This window comes from Nicotiana tomentosiformis, chromosome 3, assembly GCF_000390325.3.
Source record: "Nicotiana tomentosiformis chromosome 3, ASM39032v3, whole genome shotgun sequence".
Lineage (NCBI taxonomy): Eukaryota > Viridiplantae > Streptophyta > Magnoliopsida > Solanales > Solanaceae > Nicotiana > Nicotiana tomentosiformis.
The window spans coordinates 48,410,529-48,429,330 of NC_090814.1; the positions used below are offsets into that span (position 1 = coordinate 48,410,529).

The 18,802-nt window shown below is 38.2% G+C and overlaps 1 protein-coding gene across 1 annotated transcript; it reads right to left on the reverse strand.

Moving 5' to 3' along the window:
* Window positions 1-359: 359 nt before the first annotated feature.
* LOC104115690 (uncharacterized) lies at window positions 360-2,058 on the reverse strand. Its single transcript, XM_018777501.3, has 2 exons — window positions 1,058-2,058; window positions 360-732 (listed from the first exon to the last, which is right to left on the reverse strand). The coding sequence occupies exons 1-2, from the start codon at window positions 1,769-1,771 to the stop codon at window positions 616-618; spliced, it is 831 nt and encodes a 276-aa protein (XP_018633017.1). The 5' UTR covers window positions 1,772-2,058; the 3' UTR covers window positions 360-615.
* Between the last annotated feature and the right edge of the window lie 16,744 nt (window positions 2,059-18,802).

Genomic DNA, 18,802 nt, shown 5'->3' on the forward strand with positions numbered 1-18,802 from the left:
TGTGAGCGAAAAAGAAGCGATGGTTAAGCATTGGTATAGGGAAGAGAACAAAGTTGCAGATATAGACTAGCCACCACAACTCTTATCCACCTGCATATAGTTCTGGATTACCATTACAAATAAGCGGGCTGCTGAGAAATGATTTTTTTTTAGAATCGGACAAATTAAAGCTTCTGAAATTCGATGTGAGACATTTTGAGATGCTTTTTTAGCTACTAGTCTAAGTAGGAGTCTTCTTTGTTTTCTGCCTTATTTGACATATATAGTCACAGAGATTGTGCCCAAGGATCAGGTGTTAAATCCCCCTTTCCCAAATGTATCATATCCTTTCCTCTCATGAATAAAGATTGGTCCACCGATTAAAAAAAAATTGAACCCTCCAAGTCCTAGATTAGCCTCCACAAGTAAATTGCATGTACAACACACACAACCAAACATCACACATTACCAAACTCCTGTTTTCTTTTTTAGAATAACTGACCTTACTAAGCTCATGGAATATAGGAAATCCGACATATATCTACACAGCATTTATAATGATCCTATATTTATAAAATACTTGGACATAACAATGACTCAGGAGGCTGATTAAGTCATTACTGGATATTTATTGCTTCAGACAGCATCATAGTATCCCCCAACTGTGATTTGTGCTCTGTTTATAGAAACTCCTCTTACTGCTGATATTGCTTCATTCAATTTGCTTGCGTGGTGAACTACTTGCTTCATCCTCTGCAACCGCACATAACATCTTATTTAGATTAGATCAACAATCAAAATTAATATACCACCTCATCTTTATATTATTTTCCATTTCGCAAAATAAACTCGTTCCAAAATACTTGACATTTAAAAATATAAAAAAAAAAAACAAGGAGCACTTATTGTTATTTTTTCTCAAACGTACATGTAGTGTTTCAATTAGTGTAGCGTTAACTAAGTGAGACATTCTAAAGATATATTCTATTATAAATCTTTTTGAAGGTGTGCAAAAAGATTAAAGAGCAAATAATATGGACCAAATTCTGTCAACATTGACTGTCAAACTTTGTCTCACCTTATCATCAGAAAAGATCTGGAACCGAAGCATCTGATTTTGCTTATGTTTTTGGCGATTACCAATGAAGATGATGCAAATGGTAGCAGCAGCAGCAACCCCAAATGAGCAGATAGCACCAATCCCAGTCAATAGGTTTAATCCACCTCTGTTATCTTCATGAATTATCTCAGCTTCCATCTTCATTTTCTTGATCACTATATCTTTGTCAATTTCAATAACTTCACTATTCTCCTCAAATGGAAAAGGATACTCCTGATCAATTTGTGGCACAAAGGTCTTGTGTAAGTCTACTTTCATGTCTTTTGTAAGTCTACTTTCAGTATCCTTCATTTTCTTGAAGAAAACTTGTGACAGTGCTTGATCTTGCTCTGTTTCCATCATAGCTGCTGGAGGTTTGATCTTTTCAGAAATGGTGATCTCAAAAGGAACTTGAGTAGTGATGACTTCTTTAGAAACCTCATGATCATCATCTTGTGTTTTCTGGATTCTTGGCTCTAGTTGAATTGAGAGTGGGATAAGTTGTTTTGGCACTCTAGGGTGCACTGTTGAGTGGACAAATTGACAAGGATTTGGAGTTGAACAACTAAAGTAATCATGGAAAACTCTATTGGAATCAGAAATAAATTTTCTTGAGAAAATCTTGTTGCCACCATCATCATGGATTTCAAGAAACCCATCCTCAGGAAGAACCTCCCACTCTTCAAGATCCATTTCTGTTTTTCACGTGAAAAGAAAAGAGGTAGGAATAAGAATAGTGGGGTTGAAACAAAAACTTATTAGTTATGGAGATCTAATTTTTTTGGTGATGAATTATTGGATTCAAGAATCTAATTTTTCACATGAAGTTTAGTTAGTGTGGAATTGCCACTCAACCATATGAGATGTTAAGGCTCTATGGAGAATGGAGACTTTAACTTTGCATTTGTTGAAGATTGTGATGGGGTCATGTAGGTGGAAGCTTATCCTTCAAGCAATTTGACAAACTAGGGGATGGTCCCCATTGACACAAGCCTCCTTTAGTTGGACTACTGGATATTTTTTCAATATTTAAGTGAATTATTTTATTATAGTTTGATTACTTTAATGTCACTTTGGATAAAATTGAACCATGGTATTCACCAACTTTGGACTAAAATAATGCCTCTCAAAGTCCTTTAGTTGAATTCCTTCTTGTCTAATGTTCCGAGAGGAAGATAAGGTGGTTTTCACCTCCAAAATGGCAAATTTTAAAATTATCATTTTCCTTATTTATTTAAGGGAAAAAAGAAAAAAGAAATGTAGTTTCTTGCAGGAGTTTTCTTGAACAAAGTAAAAAAAGTTTCAAGTCTTCTCGGCTCCAAACCCAGCCCCCTCTCTCAAATGAAAGTTGAAGCTGATTCAACTCTATACAAGTGTCCATTATTAGGTACTTTGGCTGCCTTAAATACCCTAGGAAATAAGGTGACCATTTTTCTAACTCCCTAAAGCCTCAACATTTATATACAAAGAGTTCCCTTGCCTATCTTCATTTAAATTTATACTCCTTCCATTTCTTTATATGAAATAGCCTGACTCGGTACAAAATTTAAAAAATAAAAATTAAAATTTATGGTCTTAAAAGTATAAATGATAAAAGTTGTGGGTCATAACATTGGTGTGCCTATAATGACTTCCATTAAGATAAAATAGAAAGTTTAAAGTTGAATTGTTTCTAAATATAAAATTGTATCATTTTTTAAACGGATCAATAAAAAAAGTATATCCGACAAATTTAAACAGATGGAGTAATATTATTCCTTTTTAAGTTTCAACAAAAAATGAAAGAGAAATTGATATTTTGGCCTATGGATCCCAGTGAATAAAACATATAAAATTATGAGAGACCAAAATTAAGTTAACAAATGTTAGGTGATTTATTTGCACAGACTTAAATTTTAGTGGGTGAATTACTCGATAATTGTGCTAATAGAAAATACTCTCTCAATCCCATTTTAGGCGATCTTGTTTGATGAGACTCTTTGAAGTTTGTGATACCAAATAAGTCTCATGTAAGTTATAAATTATCTTATTAAAAATAAAATAAATATTTTAAGGTAAAAGTATAATTAAACATAAAAAATATTATTTTTTAGAATAAATTTAAAAAATATATATCACATAAATTGAGATAAATGAAGTAACAATACTCTTCGTAATTAATAAATAAAAGAGAAAATGTATGTGTTATAAAATAAAATAAATACAAATTAAGAGATACAGCAGAAGAATTTGGGGGGAGAGAGATTTTATTGATGTACAAAAAAAAATTAATGTAGCTACCTATTCATAGAAGAACAGAAACTGTTCATAAACTAATGAGTGAACTCCTCCTAAGCTAATAGCAAGCGGCTTCCTGCAGAACTGCTTGCAAGTTACTTGTAAACTGCATGCTCTAGCTATTTGCAAGCTACTTACTTACTTGATTGTATATAATCTTTTTTAGAAAGTTTTAGGAGCAATAATGGACATTCACAATTAATTAATAAATCTGAAATTAATCCCATCGCACTCAAAATAAACTGCTAGAATCCCTTATGTCATCTTACAAACATGTCCAAATCAAGATGGTTGCATATTTCTTTCTTACAAGATAACAAGATAAGAGCTAGCAAAGGGACATGAAGTGAAAGGTGGCCAGCTAATAAACGTGGAGCAAAGGCTAAAGAGATCGTTCAATGACGCATGGCTACTGTGCATTGGACCACCTTATAGCAATTGATTGGAAGGTGAAAGGGATTTTCATGAAGATGAAAATGTGATAACACACACAAAAGTCTCGATGAACTACTAACTTTTATCTTTCCTTTTCATTTCTCTTACATTTTTCTTTGACACGGTAATATCTAGGCTAACTTTTAGATATATTGATTAAAATACCAGTAGGATCTCTTTATTTTTAATAAATATTTCGAGTTTGAGTTTTGAAACTCAAAATAAATTTTAATAGTAGTTGTTCAAGAAATTATGCTGGATAGACTTTTTCTAAATTATATTTTATATGTTGTTGACCAGATTGGGCCTCAGTTCCGGACTCCTTCAGACCAGGCCCCCTCCTCTTCCATCGGCCCACATAATAACACACACATATAGCAACATAGCTTTTATATTCTTTAGCCATTTTACCTTTGTAAATATAGCCACATTGTAACACAAGTATAAATACTTGTATTTCCGGAAATAATAGGTTAGGAGATTCATTAATGATAATAGGTATTTTCTCCGATAATTCTTTTCCCTTTTTCTCTCTACTGTACAGCTAGGGTTTCCTCCATTGAAGCCCATTGCATGAGCTCACTCTAAGCTTCTAACATGGTATCAGCGCGGGTGAATAAACTCCGTTCGTTCTCTGGTGAAATTCCAAAGTATCTGCTATCATCTATGACGAAATAGTAGCTGAGGATTTCTTAGTTTTGCTGCTGATTTTGACTAATTGAAGCAAAACCGATACTATCTTCCTCAAGCTTAAATTTCATGTATTTTTTCATCAATCTTAGCCTTATAGCCTTTTATTTATGTGTCTGTGGTATTAAAATTGAGTTTTTCTTATGGCTATTGACGAAGTTAATTCATCAGAGGGTTTTTCAACTTTCACCTTAGATTTTTCACATCCTTTCTACGCGCACCCTTCTGACAGTCCTGGTACTCATTTAGTCTCCCCTTCTTTTGATGGTACTGGTTTTGTGGCTTGGAGGAAGAGCATGCTTGTGTCTCTTTCTGCCAAGAACAAATTAGGGCTAATTAATGGCCGCCATGATAAACCTACTGAGGATTCTCCTTATTACCCATATTGGAAAAGGTGTAACGATATGGTGCTTGGATCACCAATTCTCTGTCTAGAGAGATTGCTACCAGTGTCTTAGGGTGTGACACTGCTAGAGAGATATGGTTGGATATAAATGAGAGGTATGGTCAATCAAATGGGTCAAAATTCATTCAAATCCAAAGGGAGATTGGTTCTATCTCCCAAGGGACCTCACACATAGCTTCATATTTCACCAGACTACGCAGTATTTGGGATGAGATGAACACAACTTATGTCGTGCATGTTTGCTCATGTGGAGACCTTCCTAAATTCCTAGAGGAACTCAAACTATTCTGGTTCCTTGCTGGGCTAAATGATTCATACTCCACAGTCAAGAGCATCATTCTTATGATGACCCATCTCCCAGCTGTCAGTAAAGCCTACTCTATTCTGTAGCATGATGAAAAATAAAGAGAGAAAGCATTTTCTCCAGGTTTTTTATGATGAATCTGCCTTTTTCTCCGCTTCTTCTGCACCTAACAATGGTCAGAGGTCTTTCAATCAGAGAATTTACTTTGAGACAAAGAGACCTAATCATTCTATATCTTGCAAATATTGCAAGAAACCTGGGCACACTATTAAAAAGTATTGCAAGCTCCATGGATTTTCCCCTGATTTCAAGTTCAACAAGAACAAAAGATCAGCCTCTTGTGTGCATGTTGATGCTTCTTCCTCTGGTCTTCCATCAGCTTCTCCCCAAGGTTCCACAACTCCTGATATTTTTCTCATGGTTTTACTCAAGAACAATATCAACACCTTCTGAGTTTACTACAACAATCTTATATGTACCATGGGGCCAACAACAATAACCTGTCTTCTGGAGAGAACACTGCTTATGCAAATTTTGCAGGTTTATTCTGTAGTTCTATAGTTAATTCTGTGGACTTTCATGATTGTGCATCATCTCAATTCACCATAGACACTTGGATCTTAGACTCAGGGGCCACTAATCACATGACCCCTCACAAACACTTACTCCCCACACACAAACATTTACTTCACAATTTAACACCACTAGCTAGACCTTACTTGAAAACTTTACCAAATGGCTATAAAGTGAAAGTTGTCTCCACTGGTTCTCTACACCTTAGATCTGACATAATTCTTCGCAATGTTCTTCTTGTTCCCTCTTTCCAATTCAATCTAATTTCCATTTACCATCTACTTTTAGAGTTTAACTGTTATACAGTTCTCACCATTTCTAAATATTTTTTACAGGGCCCTTCTCTGAAGAGGCCACTGGAAATTGGTAGAGCTGATAATGGGATGTATTTCCTCCATCTTGTTGATGATGTTCAATATATTTTTTGTGCTTTACCTTCACCATGTAGTGTTTCTGATTCTACTGTTTTTACATGTTCTAGTTCTACTTCTGTTAATGATCATATTCCCCTCAGTCCCTCTTGTAATCCACACACTCACATCAATAAAACAGACTATTTTTGGCATCAAAGAATGGGTTATATGCCTTATAATAGGATGAAATTCATTCCTTTCATTTCTGATAAAATCTCTTCCAAACAGCCTTTTATATGTCCTGTTTGTCCCATGGCTAGATAGTAGAGACTCCCCTTCCCTGACAGTACCATTCATTCTTCAGCCCCTTTTTAGTTGGTTCACATTGATATTTGGGCCCCCTATCATACCCCCACTTATAATGGTTTCAAGTATTTTCTAACTCTAGTAGATGATTATACTAGGGTAACTTGGACACACCTACTCTCCTCTAAAAGCAATGCTCTTTTTTTTTTTAAAAAAGCTTTCACCTCTATGGTTCAAACTCAATTTCACACTTCAGTTCAATCTTTCAGGTCTGATAATGCTTTTGAACTAGGAACTAGTTCTGAGTCCAAATATTTCTTTGCTCAAGGTATACTACACCACACTACCATCTCTCACACTCCTCAACAAAATGGTGTTGGAAAGAAAGCACAAACACCTCTTAGAAACTTCTAGAGCTTTGCTTTTCCAATCACATTTACCTACCAAGTATTGGGATAAATGTGTTCTCACAGCCACATACCTTATCAATAGATTTCCCTCCACTGTCCTGAACAACATATCCCCCTATGAAAAATTGCATGACCATCCCCCTCACTATGATCATCTTAGATCCTTTGGATGTTTATGCTATGCCACCACACCCAAATCTCGAAGAGACAAGTTTCAGACAAGAGCATTGCCTTATATCTTTCTTGGCTATCCCTGTGGCAAGAAAGGTTACAAGTTACTAAATCTTTCCAACCATGATATCCTATATTATAGGGATGTTGTATTTCATGAGCATGTATTTCCTTATTCATCTCCTCCTTCACAAATTTTTACTTCTTCTCCTACTCCATTTGTAGATTTACCTAACTTTTCATCTTCTCCCACTTCTGCTACTTATCCTCCTTCCATTCCATCTCCTCCTGTTGTTTCTAATTCTCCTCCCTTTACCACTGATCCTCCTTCTCCTTATCCTTCTCCACTTGTTATCCCTTATTTCTTTTTGTTTCTCTCTCTATCAGACATTCCTCCAGGATCAGTAATCTTCTACCGCATTTAAGGGATTATGTTTGTCCATCTCTTGCTCCCAAGGCTCCTGCTTCTCTAGTTTCTAAGGTCTCTTCCTTTGTTTTGCACATGAATGAGCCCCAGTTTTACCAACAGGCTGCAACTCACCATGTTTGGTAGGAGGCCATGTTAAAGAAATTCCAAGCTTTAGATGCAAACCACACTTGGGACATTGTTCCCATTCCCTCTCACAAGAAGCATATACCTTGTAAATAGGTCTACAAGATCAAACAAATATCTGATGGTTCCATTGAAAGGTACAAGGCCAGATTAGTGATAAGGGGTAACACTCAGAAAGAAGGCATTGATTACAATGAGACATTTTCCCCTGTTGTTAAATTCACCACCATTAAGTGTCTTCTTAACATTGATGCTTTGAGGAATTGGATTGTTTATCAACTAGATGTCAACAATGCCTTTTTACATGGTGATCTTCATGAAGAAGTTTATATGAAGATCTCTCCTAGTTTGCAGCTTTCTTCTATATTTTACTCTTCCTCTTCTCCATTGGTTTGCAAGATAAGTGTCACGACCCAAAATTCAACCAGTCGTGATGGCATCTAACCCAACCCGCTAGGTAAGTCAATTATCATCTATCCAATTTCAATCACAATTATTAAAGCAATTTAAGTAAAGAAAAATCTTAATCTTATACATTCCCCAAGAACTGGTAGTACAAATCATGAGCTTCTAAGAATAGAGTATACAAAGCAGGTATGAAGTAAATACATCATATGTTTGAAAAGTACATAAACAGAGTTTTATGAATCTAAGGCTACCATGAACAAGAGGCAGCTAAAATCGGAGCGCAGGTACATCTTCAGATCCAGCTCCCAACAAGCACAGCAACATCAGCAGACAACATCTGCACGCAAGGTGCAGAAGTGTAGTATGAGTACAACCGACCCCATGTACTCAATAAGTAACAAACCTAACCTTAGGCTGAAAGCAGTGAAGAGCTTGTACCAAGGTCGGGTCCAACTTCAATAACAACAATAGTTCATAGCAACATAAAATAAGTAATACCAGAAGTAACTCAACGATTAAATGCTCAACAAAAACATGATTTCTCAAAATAGTCCTGCCTTTCAAGTACATCAATAAAAACTCAAATTGTTTACCAAAGTTACCAAAAATATGAATAAGTTTGAAAATAAAAATTTTCCAAAAAACTCCTTTCAATAATAAATAAGATATTTTATTTTCTTTCCAGATAACCAGTGTAAAACAGATGCATCACTATGCCCATCTGTCAACACGTGTGAGAAATCATGAATGAAGTGATACCGTACATCATGAGGAAAATACATCTCTATGCATGTATGTCATGTGTGCATATCAATGCAATGTTGTATATGATGCACCATACAGACAGCCTCATATGCTCATACTCTCGAATACTCAACCACTCGATACTGTATATGGCCCATATGGCCCAGGGAAGATCCATCCCGGGACATATACATCACTGACTATAAGTCACCTAGTACCGAGGAAGGCCAATCCAGCCTTGTGGAGAAGATTCATCTCCAGGTTTACACTCATACTCAACCACTCGGTACTGTATATGGACCATACAGCCTAGGGAAGATCCATCCCAGAACATATACATCATTGATCATTAGTCACTCAGTACCAAGTAGGGCCAATCCAGCCCGAGGAGAAAATCCATCTCCAGGTATATAATACTTCGGACAAGATCCATGTCTAGGGAAGATCTATCACCCAATAATATCAACCGCGCTCACTGAGGGTGTGTGCAGACTCCGGAGGGGCTCCTTCAGCCCAAGCGCTATCGTTAATCAGTATCAATATCAGAATCAATCAGGCCATCGGCCTCAGTCAGTCATTAATCTCTCCAGTCTCTCTCTCATGGGCTCACAATGTCATGAAAATAGCCCAAAAATAATGATATGATGTTTCAATAAATAACAACAGAGACTGAGATATGATATGCATATGAATGCGTGCGTATGACTGAGTATGTAATGAAATGAAGGCAGATAACTTAACATCAGAAATGACCTCGGTGGGTCCCAACAGGATAAACATGTAGTCTAAACATAGTTTATAGCATGAATCACATTTTGATAACTCTAGTACGTAGAGATTTTCATGATTTCAGACAAGTTCAGATAACTACACAGTACTACAGAAATAACTGTCACGGTAAACACGGTGCACGCCCACACGCCCGTCACCTAACATGTGTGTCACCTCAACACCAAATACATAACACATAAAATCAGGATTCATACCCTCAGCTCCAAGATTAGAAGAGTTACTTACCTCGAACAAGGCGAATCCAATGCCGAGCAAGCTAAACAATGCTCCCGAAATCCCATTCTGCGCGTATCAACTCCTGAACGGCTCGAATCTAGCCACAATAAATTTGATTCAGTCCATACTATTTATAGGAATTAATTCCATATCAAAATACTAATATTTTCCCATAAAATCTAAAATTACACTCCAATTACAAGTTCAACCCATCCAATTACATGTTCAACCATACTAATTTCACTCAATTCCAACTCCAAATCGATGTTCAAAACTCAAAAATTCATATTATGCACTTTAGGCCAACACCCCCAATTTCCTCTTTAAATTCATCAACCAATTGCTAAGATGAAGATAGATTCATGGAATATAATCACAAGGGAGTTAAGAACACTTACCCCAAGTTGTATGGAAAAGTTCCTCTCCAAAATCGCTCAAACCGAGCTCCAAAATCCGAAAATGGCAAAAAATCATGAACCCTCGAACTTAAAGGGTTCTGTCCAGCCCTTTCGCAGATGCATACAAGAGGTTGCACCTGCGACCCTCGCTTATGCAGAAAACAACTCGCTTCTGCGAGAATAGCTTGGCCAGCCCAGATCCCTTCTATGATGCCTAGGACCGCATCTACGATCGCGCTTTTGCGCAAAAATTGCCGCACCTGCGAAGACCCCAGGCCAGCCCCAATCCCGCATCTAGGCCAACCCCTCCGCACCTGCGGCATCGCACCTGCGGCCAAGACCCTCGCAGGTGCGATCACATTAGAGGCAGCAGTTCCAGCATTTTCCTTAAGTCCGAATTTGATCTGTTAACCATCCGAAACGCACCCGAGGCCCCCGGGACCTCAACCAAATACACCAACAAGTCCTAAAACATACCACGGACCTACTCAAGGCCTCAAATCATATCAAATAACATCAAAACGACGAATCGCAACTCAAATAAAAAATCTATGAACTTGAACTTTCAAATTCTATATCTTGTGCCGAAATACATCAAATCAATCCGGAATGACTTCCAATTTTGCACACAAGTCACATTTCACATTACGGACATATTCCAATTTCCAGAATTGAATTTTGACCCAAATATCGAAAAGTCAACCACCGGTCAAACTTCCCAAAACATTTAACTTTCGCCATTTCAAGCCTAATTCTACTACGGACCTCCAAATAATTTTTACGGACACGCTCTTATGTCCAAAATCACCATACGAAGCTATTGGAATCATCAGAATTCAATTCTGAGGTTGTTTACACATAGTCAACATCTTGTCGAATTTTCCAACTTAAGTTTTTCATTATGAGACTAAGTGTCTCGATTCATTCAAAAATCCTTCCGGACCCGAATTAACTAATCTGATAGGTCATAATACAGTTATAAAGCACAAATAGAGCAGTAAATGGGGGAACGGGGCTGTAATACTCAAAACGACCGGTCGGGTCGTTACATTCTCCCTCACTTAAACATATGTTCGTTCTCGAACGTGCCAAGAGTTGTTCCCAAGCCATCAAATCACTATTCCATTTTCACAGCTCGAATGTCTAACACATCTCTCATACACGATCTTTCCACGAGGAATACTTCACCCATTCTTTCGTGTCACATAGCAACATCTTAAAATCAACAATCGATCAACCAGGAGAGTGCCGCAATACCTATGACATACCATAATTCAAAATATAGTGCGCCTTCTGAAATGTACACTCTGCTCACGCAATACCAAATAGCTATAGAATTCATCTAAACATCGAAAATCGTCCATGCCATCTAAGAATTTATGACCTCCCTTTCAAAACTAAATCGTGACCTGGCATACGCAAACCTTAATCCCACACAACACCACATCTATCATGCCATCATATGAAACATACGAGAACCCCATAATCATTCGGAGTCATAAGTAGAATACATATCCGATCAGCTAGAAGCCTTTTATTTGATCCCATCCAGTAGAAAATCACAATACTCAACATACTACCTTACACCGGTAGAAAATATCCATCTCAAACCGTGGTAGAAATCCTTGAGAATGCCTTGGAAATTCATTTTCACATAATCAAGCCATCAGATTTAAATCTCTCTAACTCAACCAAGCCACACAGGTCGCCAAACCCAAGAGTATTGCCACAAAGCACCTGTAGAAAATCCCCCACATCATAAGCACCTAATGAACCGATCATATCCATTACCATACTGATCCAACCTACTACCAAGTTGTCCTATTTCTCCGAGTCCCTTCCGAATTTGTCTTTAGATTGATATTTCTCCTTGCTAAAACGCCACGATCTTTAACCACAACTCACCCAACAAACCTTAGCATAGAACCACAACACCTTACGACCCATAAGCAACTGTATTCTTCTTAAGTACCTTCATAAATACCACAACTGTAACATTCACTCTGAAAATACCTTATGTGAATTTGAAATTTTTCTTCTTACCTTCCTTATACAAAAATGTAGAATCCATAGTCATACGGAACCACAAGTCCAGACACCATCAAATGCAAGTCTCAGATTTTATCCATACACAAGTCCGGAGAAATTCTCAATTGCTATATATATACCTCAAACCTATTAGAACTTTCTCGATAGTCTCCCCTTTGTTCAAATCCAAATTACACCGCCCAAATGGGCCAAAAAGACATGTGCCCCATTAGCACAACAACAATCAAAGAAGTAACTCTACTTTAATACCACCTATCAAACTCATACTCTGTGCGTACTACATCATTCACAAATAACAACTCACTTATTCCACGATTTTCATATACTCATAAAGCACAATATAACCCGTATCCATAAATTTCCTTACTCGAGTCATTCTCTAACTCCACATCTGCAAGTCATAACTAACCCACAAGTATGCCTCAACCCGAAACTAAACCTTTACATATAACCATGAAATTGAATTGTCAATAGCAGGATCCCCCACTTAGCTCAAAGCCATAGATTAAAACACTCGATAACTCACAATACCCATACTCTATTGCTGCCTTAATACCGCAGTCAGTTCAATGAAAATTCTTCTCAAGCTCATACCACACCAACCATAAAAATACCTCAATCATCCGCTAAGCTCGCATCAATTCCCTTAACACTCAAGTCAACTTTCTCAACCAGATTCAAATTCAAGTCTCAACACATACGCCACGCTGGCAGAAAAGAAACTCTTTTTTCACATCATAAGGAACACACCTATGTAGATTACTCCGCAGGAGATAACCTACTTGCTTAGTCTCAAATTGACATCTTGTTATACCCTTTCGCAGCCACAATTACTATGAAATCACTTAATCTTCCTGAGTCCAAACTCATTAACCAGACACGAGAATTTAATTTGCCCCAAAATTTAACAACGTGAAAGATCTTTCAAAACATTCACACTCGAGATTGTACGTCACATCAAAACGAAAATCAAGCACCCAATGGACTTCCTTTATACTTCAAGGAAACGCTTCTCGTCACATTCAAATCGTCTTAACGTATCCCGCAGTTACATCATACTCATCACAAGGTCATTCCACTGCTCACCGAGCCATAAATTCCACTCTAGGGACATTACCGCACATATGAGTCCAAATGTACAATTACAACTGAGGCTACCGAGATTAAGCTATGGTCCAACCATGGCCTCAAGTCCTCCAGACTAGCACATCACCAAAACACATAATACACATCTCGAACTTCGTTCATAGAATCACAAGACGGCGATGCACAGCTGATATCGAGCGCTCATGTATGCATACGAATGCGTGGAAGGAATTCAAAGAGTTATGCCTCAAGCTGAATCAATTACGCACGATAAGGAAGGAAAGATGGGAAGTATATATCCTAAATGTCATGTAGCCTCTCGAAGATAGGTATGGATGTCATCATACCGATCCGCAAAACTCTACTAGACACTTGCTCGTGACTTGTAGAACCTATGAACCTAGGGCTCTGATACCACCTTGTCATGACCCAAAATCCAACCGGTCGTGATGGAACCTAACCCAACATGCTAGGTAAGACAATTATCATCTATCCAATTCAAATCACAATTATTAAAGCAATTTAAGTAAAGAAAAATCTTAATCTTATATATTCCTCAAGAACTGGTAGTATAAATCATGAGCTTCTAGGAATAGAGTATACAAAGCTGGTATGAAGTAAATACATCATCTGTTTAAAAAGTACATAAACAGAGTTTTATGAATCTAAGGCTCCCATGAACAAGAGGCATCTACAACCGGAGCGCAGGTACATCTTCAGATCCAGCTCCCAATGAACACAACAACATCAACAGCCAACATCTGCACGTAAGGTGCAGAAGTATAGGATGAGTACAACCGACCCCATGTACTCAATAAGTAACAAACATAACCTTAGGTTGAAAGTAGTGACGAGCTTGTACCAAGGTCGGGTCCAACTTCAATAAACAACAATAGTTCGTAACAACATAAAATAAGTAATACCAGAAGTAACTCAACGATTAAATGCTCAACAAAAACATGATTTCTGAAAATAGTTCTACCTTTCAAGTACATCAGTGAAAACCCAAATTGTTTACCGAAGTTGCCAAACGTATGAATAAGTTTGAAAACAATAATTTTTCCAAAAAAATCCTTTCAATAATAAATAAAATATTTTATTTTCTTTTCAGATAACTAGTGTAAAACAAATGCATTACTATGCCCATCTGTCAACACATGTGAGAAATCATGAATGAAGTGATACCGTACAGCATGAGGAAAATACATCTCTATGCCTGTATGTCATGTGTGCATATCAATGCAATGTTGTATATGATGCACCATGCTGACAGCCTCATGTGCTCATACTCTCAGATACTCAACTACTCGGTACTGTATATGGCCCATACGGCCCAGGGAAGATCCATCCCGGAAAATATACATCACTGACTATAAGTCACCCAGTACCGAGGAAGGCCAATCCAACCATGTGGAGAAGTTCCATCTCCAGGTTCACGCTCTCAAATACTCAACCACTCGGTACTATATATGGCCCATACGGCCCAGGGAAGATCCATCCCAGAACATATACAGCACTGATCATTAGTCACTCAATACCGAGTAGGGCCAATGCAGCCCGTGGAGAAGATCCATCTCCAGGTATATAATACTTCGGACAAGATCAATGTCCAGGGAAGATTCATCCCTCAATAATATCAACCGCGCTCACTGGGGGTGTGTGCAGACTCCGGAGGGGCTCCTTCAGCCCAAGCACTATCATAAATCAGTATCAATATTAGAATCAATCATGCCCTCGGCCTCACTCAGTCATCAATCTCTCCAGTCTCTCTCTCATGGGCTCACAATGTCATGAAAATAGCCCGAAAATGATGATATGATGTATAAATAAATAACAACAGAGACTGAGATATGATATGCATATGAATGCGTGCGTATGACTGAGTATGTAATGCAATGAAGGCAGATAACTTAACAGCAGAAATGACCTCGGTGGATCCCAACAAGATAAACATGTAGTCTAAACATAGTTTATAGCATGGATCACATTTTGATAACTCTAGTACGTAGAGATTTTCATGATTTCAGACAAGTTTAGATAACTACACAGTACTACAGAAATAACTGTCATAGTTCACACGGTGCACGCCCACATGCCCGTCACCTAGCATGTGCATCACCTCAACACCAAATACATAACACGTAAAATCAGGGTTCATACCCTCATCTCCAAGATTAGAAGAGTTACTTACCTCGAACAAGACGAATCCAATGCCGAGCAAGCTAAACAATGCTCCTGAAATCCCATTCTGCGCGTATCAACTACTGAATGGCTCGAATCTAGCCACAATAAATTTGATTCAGTCCACACAATTTATAGGAAAGTTCCATATCAAAATACTAATATTTTCTTACAAAATTCGAAATTACATTCCAAAAATTGCCCGTGGGGCCCACGTCTCGTCGCTACGAAACTCACAAAATCCGACAAACCATCCAATTAGAAGTTCAACCATACTAATTTCACTCAATTCCAACTCCAAATCAATGTTCAAAATTCAAAAAATTCATATTATGAACTTTAGGCCAACACCCCCAATTTCCTCTTTAAATTCATCAACCAATTGCTAAAATGAAGATAGATTCATGGAATATAATCACAAGGGAGTTAAGAACACTTACCCCAAGTCGTGTGGAAAAGTTCCTCTCCAAAATCGCCCAAACCGAGCTCCAAAATCCGAAAATGGTGAAAAATCACGAACCCTCGAATTTAAAGGATTCCGTCCAGCCCTTTCGCAGATGCGGACAAGAGGTCGTACCTGCGACCCTCGCTTCTGCGGAAAACAACTCGCTTTTGCGAGAATAGCTTGGCCAGCCCAGATCGCTTCTACGATGCCTAGGACCGCATCTGTGGTCACGCTTTTGCGCAAATATCGTCGCACTTGCGAAGACCCCAGGCCAACCCCAGGCCCACATCTGCACCAACCCCGCTGCACCTGCGGCCAAGACCCTCGCAGGTGCGATCACATCAGAGGCAACAGTTCTAGCATTTTTCTAAGTCCGAATTTGATCCGTTAACCATCCGAAATTCATCCGAGGCCTCCGGGACCTCAACCAAATACACCAACAAGTCCTAAAATATACCACAGACTTACTCGAGGCCTCAAATCACATCAAACAATATCAAAACGACGAATCGCACCTCAAATCAAAAATTTATGAACTTGAACTTTCAAATTCTATATCTTGTGCCGAAACACATCAAATCAATCCGGAATGACTTCAAACTTTGCACACAAGTCACATTTCACATTACAGACCTATCATTTTCAGAATCGGATTCCGACCCCGATATCAAAAAGTCAATCCCCCGGTCAAACTTTCCAAAAAATTTAACTTTCGCCATTTCAAGCCTAATTCCACTACGGACCTCCAAATAATTTTGTGGACATGCTCCTAAGTCCAAAATCACCATACGGAGCTATTGGAATCATCAGAATTCAAATTCGAAGTCGTTTACACATAAGTCAATATCCGATCGATTTTTCCAACTTAAATTTTTTATTATGAGACTAAGTGTCTCAATTCATTCTGAAATCCTTCCGGTCCCGAATTAACTAATCTGATAGGTCATAATACAGCTATAAATCACAAATAGAGAAGTAAATGGGAGAATGGGGCTATAATACTCAAAACGACCGGCCGGATCGTTACACTAAGGAAGTCTCTATATGGCCTCAAGCAGGCCTCTAGACAGTTTTTTTCTAAGCCGTCTTAGGCCTTGCTCAGTAGAGGCTACATTCCTAGTAAAAATAACTATTCTTTATTCCTCAAAGTCCACTGGCAGTTCCCTCACAGTTCTAGTTATTTTTGTTGATAACATCCTTCTAGTTGGTGATGATGTTTCTGAGCTGGATGATGTCAAGGCTTTCCTTGATGCTCAGTTTAAAATCAAGGACCTGGGGTTTATTTACTATTTTTTGGGCTTGGAAGTCACTAAAGTTGTTGCTGATTTTCTTATGACTCAATACAAATTTATCTCTAATTTACTTTCACAGTTTCATTGCTAGAATTTTTCCTCTATGGTCACTCCTCTCGATGGCTCTGTCAAACTCTCAACTGATATGGGGGAGCCACTATCTGATCCTAGTACTTATAGGAGGATAGTTGGCAAACTTAATTTTCTACAACACACAAGACCTAATATTGCTTTCTCAGTACAACATCTCAGTCAATTCCTCTAAGCTCCTCAAGTCCCTCACATGCTTGTTGCTATCCATGTTCTGAGTTACTTATCTGCTGCCCCAACTATAGGAATTCTCCTCTCTCCTGGTACTGATTTCTCTCTCAAGGCTTATTCTGATTCCGACTGGGCAGCTTGTGCCATCTCTAGAAAGTATGTCTCTGGTTATTTTATCACTCTTGGTGGCTGCCATGTTTCTTGGAAGAGCAAGAAGCAGCAAATTGTATCAATGTCCTCTGCTGAGGCTGAATATAGGACCCTTCGACAAGTAGTTGCTGAGGTGTCATGGTTAATCAAGTTACTTGCTGATTTTGGTGTCTCTATTACCCATCTTGTTCTTGTTTTTTGTGACAACCAGGCTGCTATCCACATTGTTAAGAACCCAGTCTTTCATGAGCGTACCAAACACATCGAGATTGACTGTCATTATGTGCGCGACCATGTTACTTCTGGTTTGGTCTCCCTTCATTATGTTACAAGTGCTGAACAAGTGGCTGATATCATGACCAAGCCCCTTACAAGCCTCTCTCACCATCATTTACTAGGCAATCTTGGAGTGTTCTCACCCCCAAGCTTGGGGGGGGGGAGGAGGGAGGGGTTGAGCAGATTGGACCTTAGTTCCGAACTACTTCAGACCAGGCCCACTCATGTCCCAACGGCCCACATAATAACACACACATATAACAACATAGCTTTTATATTCTTTAGCCATTTTACCTTTGTAAATATAGCCACATTGTAACACAAGTATAAATACTTGTATTTACGGAAATAAGAGGTTAGGAGATTCATTAATAATAATAGGTATTTTCTCCAATAGTTCTTTTCCTCTTTTCTCTCTACTGTACAGCTAGGGTTTCCTCCATTGAAACCCATTGCATGAGCTCACTCTGAGCTTCTAACATATGTTGACCTCGTTAAGCAACGTTTTGGGAAATAACTTCGCGCCAGAATTTTGAAGCGTAAGAAATTCTAGCGATTACCAGATTTTTCATCCATACTGATAAAAATTCTGGTGATCCGTCAGAATTTGTGGTAAAATACTGACGATCACCATACGATGTTAAGGAAAATTTCGCCCAACATGCATTAAAATTCTAGCGCAAAGAGATTTTCTCCCAAAACTTCTCTTGCGGTGGTCAAAAAATAATAGTTGTACAGAAATATCCTATTTGTGTCATTCACCCGAGAATGTGTCCCTCACTATTTGGCCTTCTACAGCGCAAATTCGAGTTAATTGGATCCAATGTTGATATCGATCACCTGATGGAGAAACCAAAAACGTTGGCTAAAATATGAAATGCCTATTTTTTCTATAAAAATCACCTTAATCTTTTTCTTTCCGATGTTGGGACGTAAATCTTAGACTTC

What these genes read in the sequence shown, in the direction of transcription:
- LOC104115690 (XM_018777501.3), bottom strand. Translation starts at nt 1,771, where the DNA reads ATGGATCTTGAAGAGTGGGAGGTTCTTCCTGAGGATGGGTTTCTTGAA. An exon ending in AGATCTTTTCTGATGATAAG is followed by an intron (nt 733 to 1,057) that starts GTGAGACAAAGT and finishes GTGCGGTTGCAG; the next exon opens with AGGATGAAGCAAGTAGTTCA.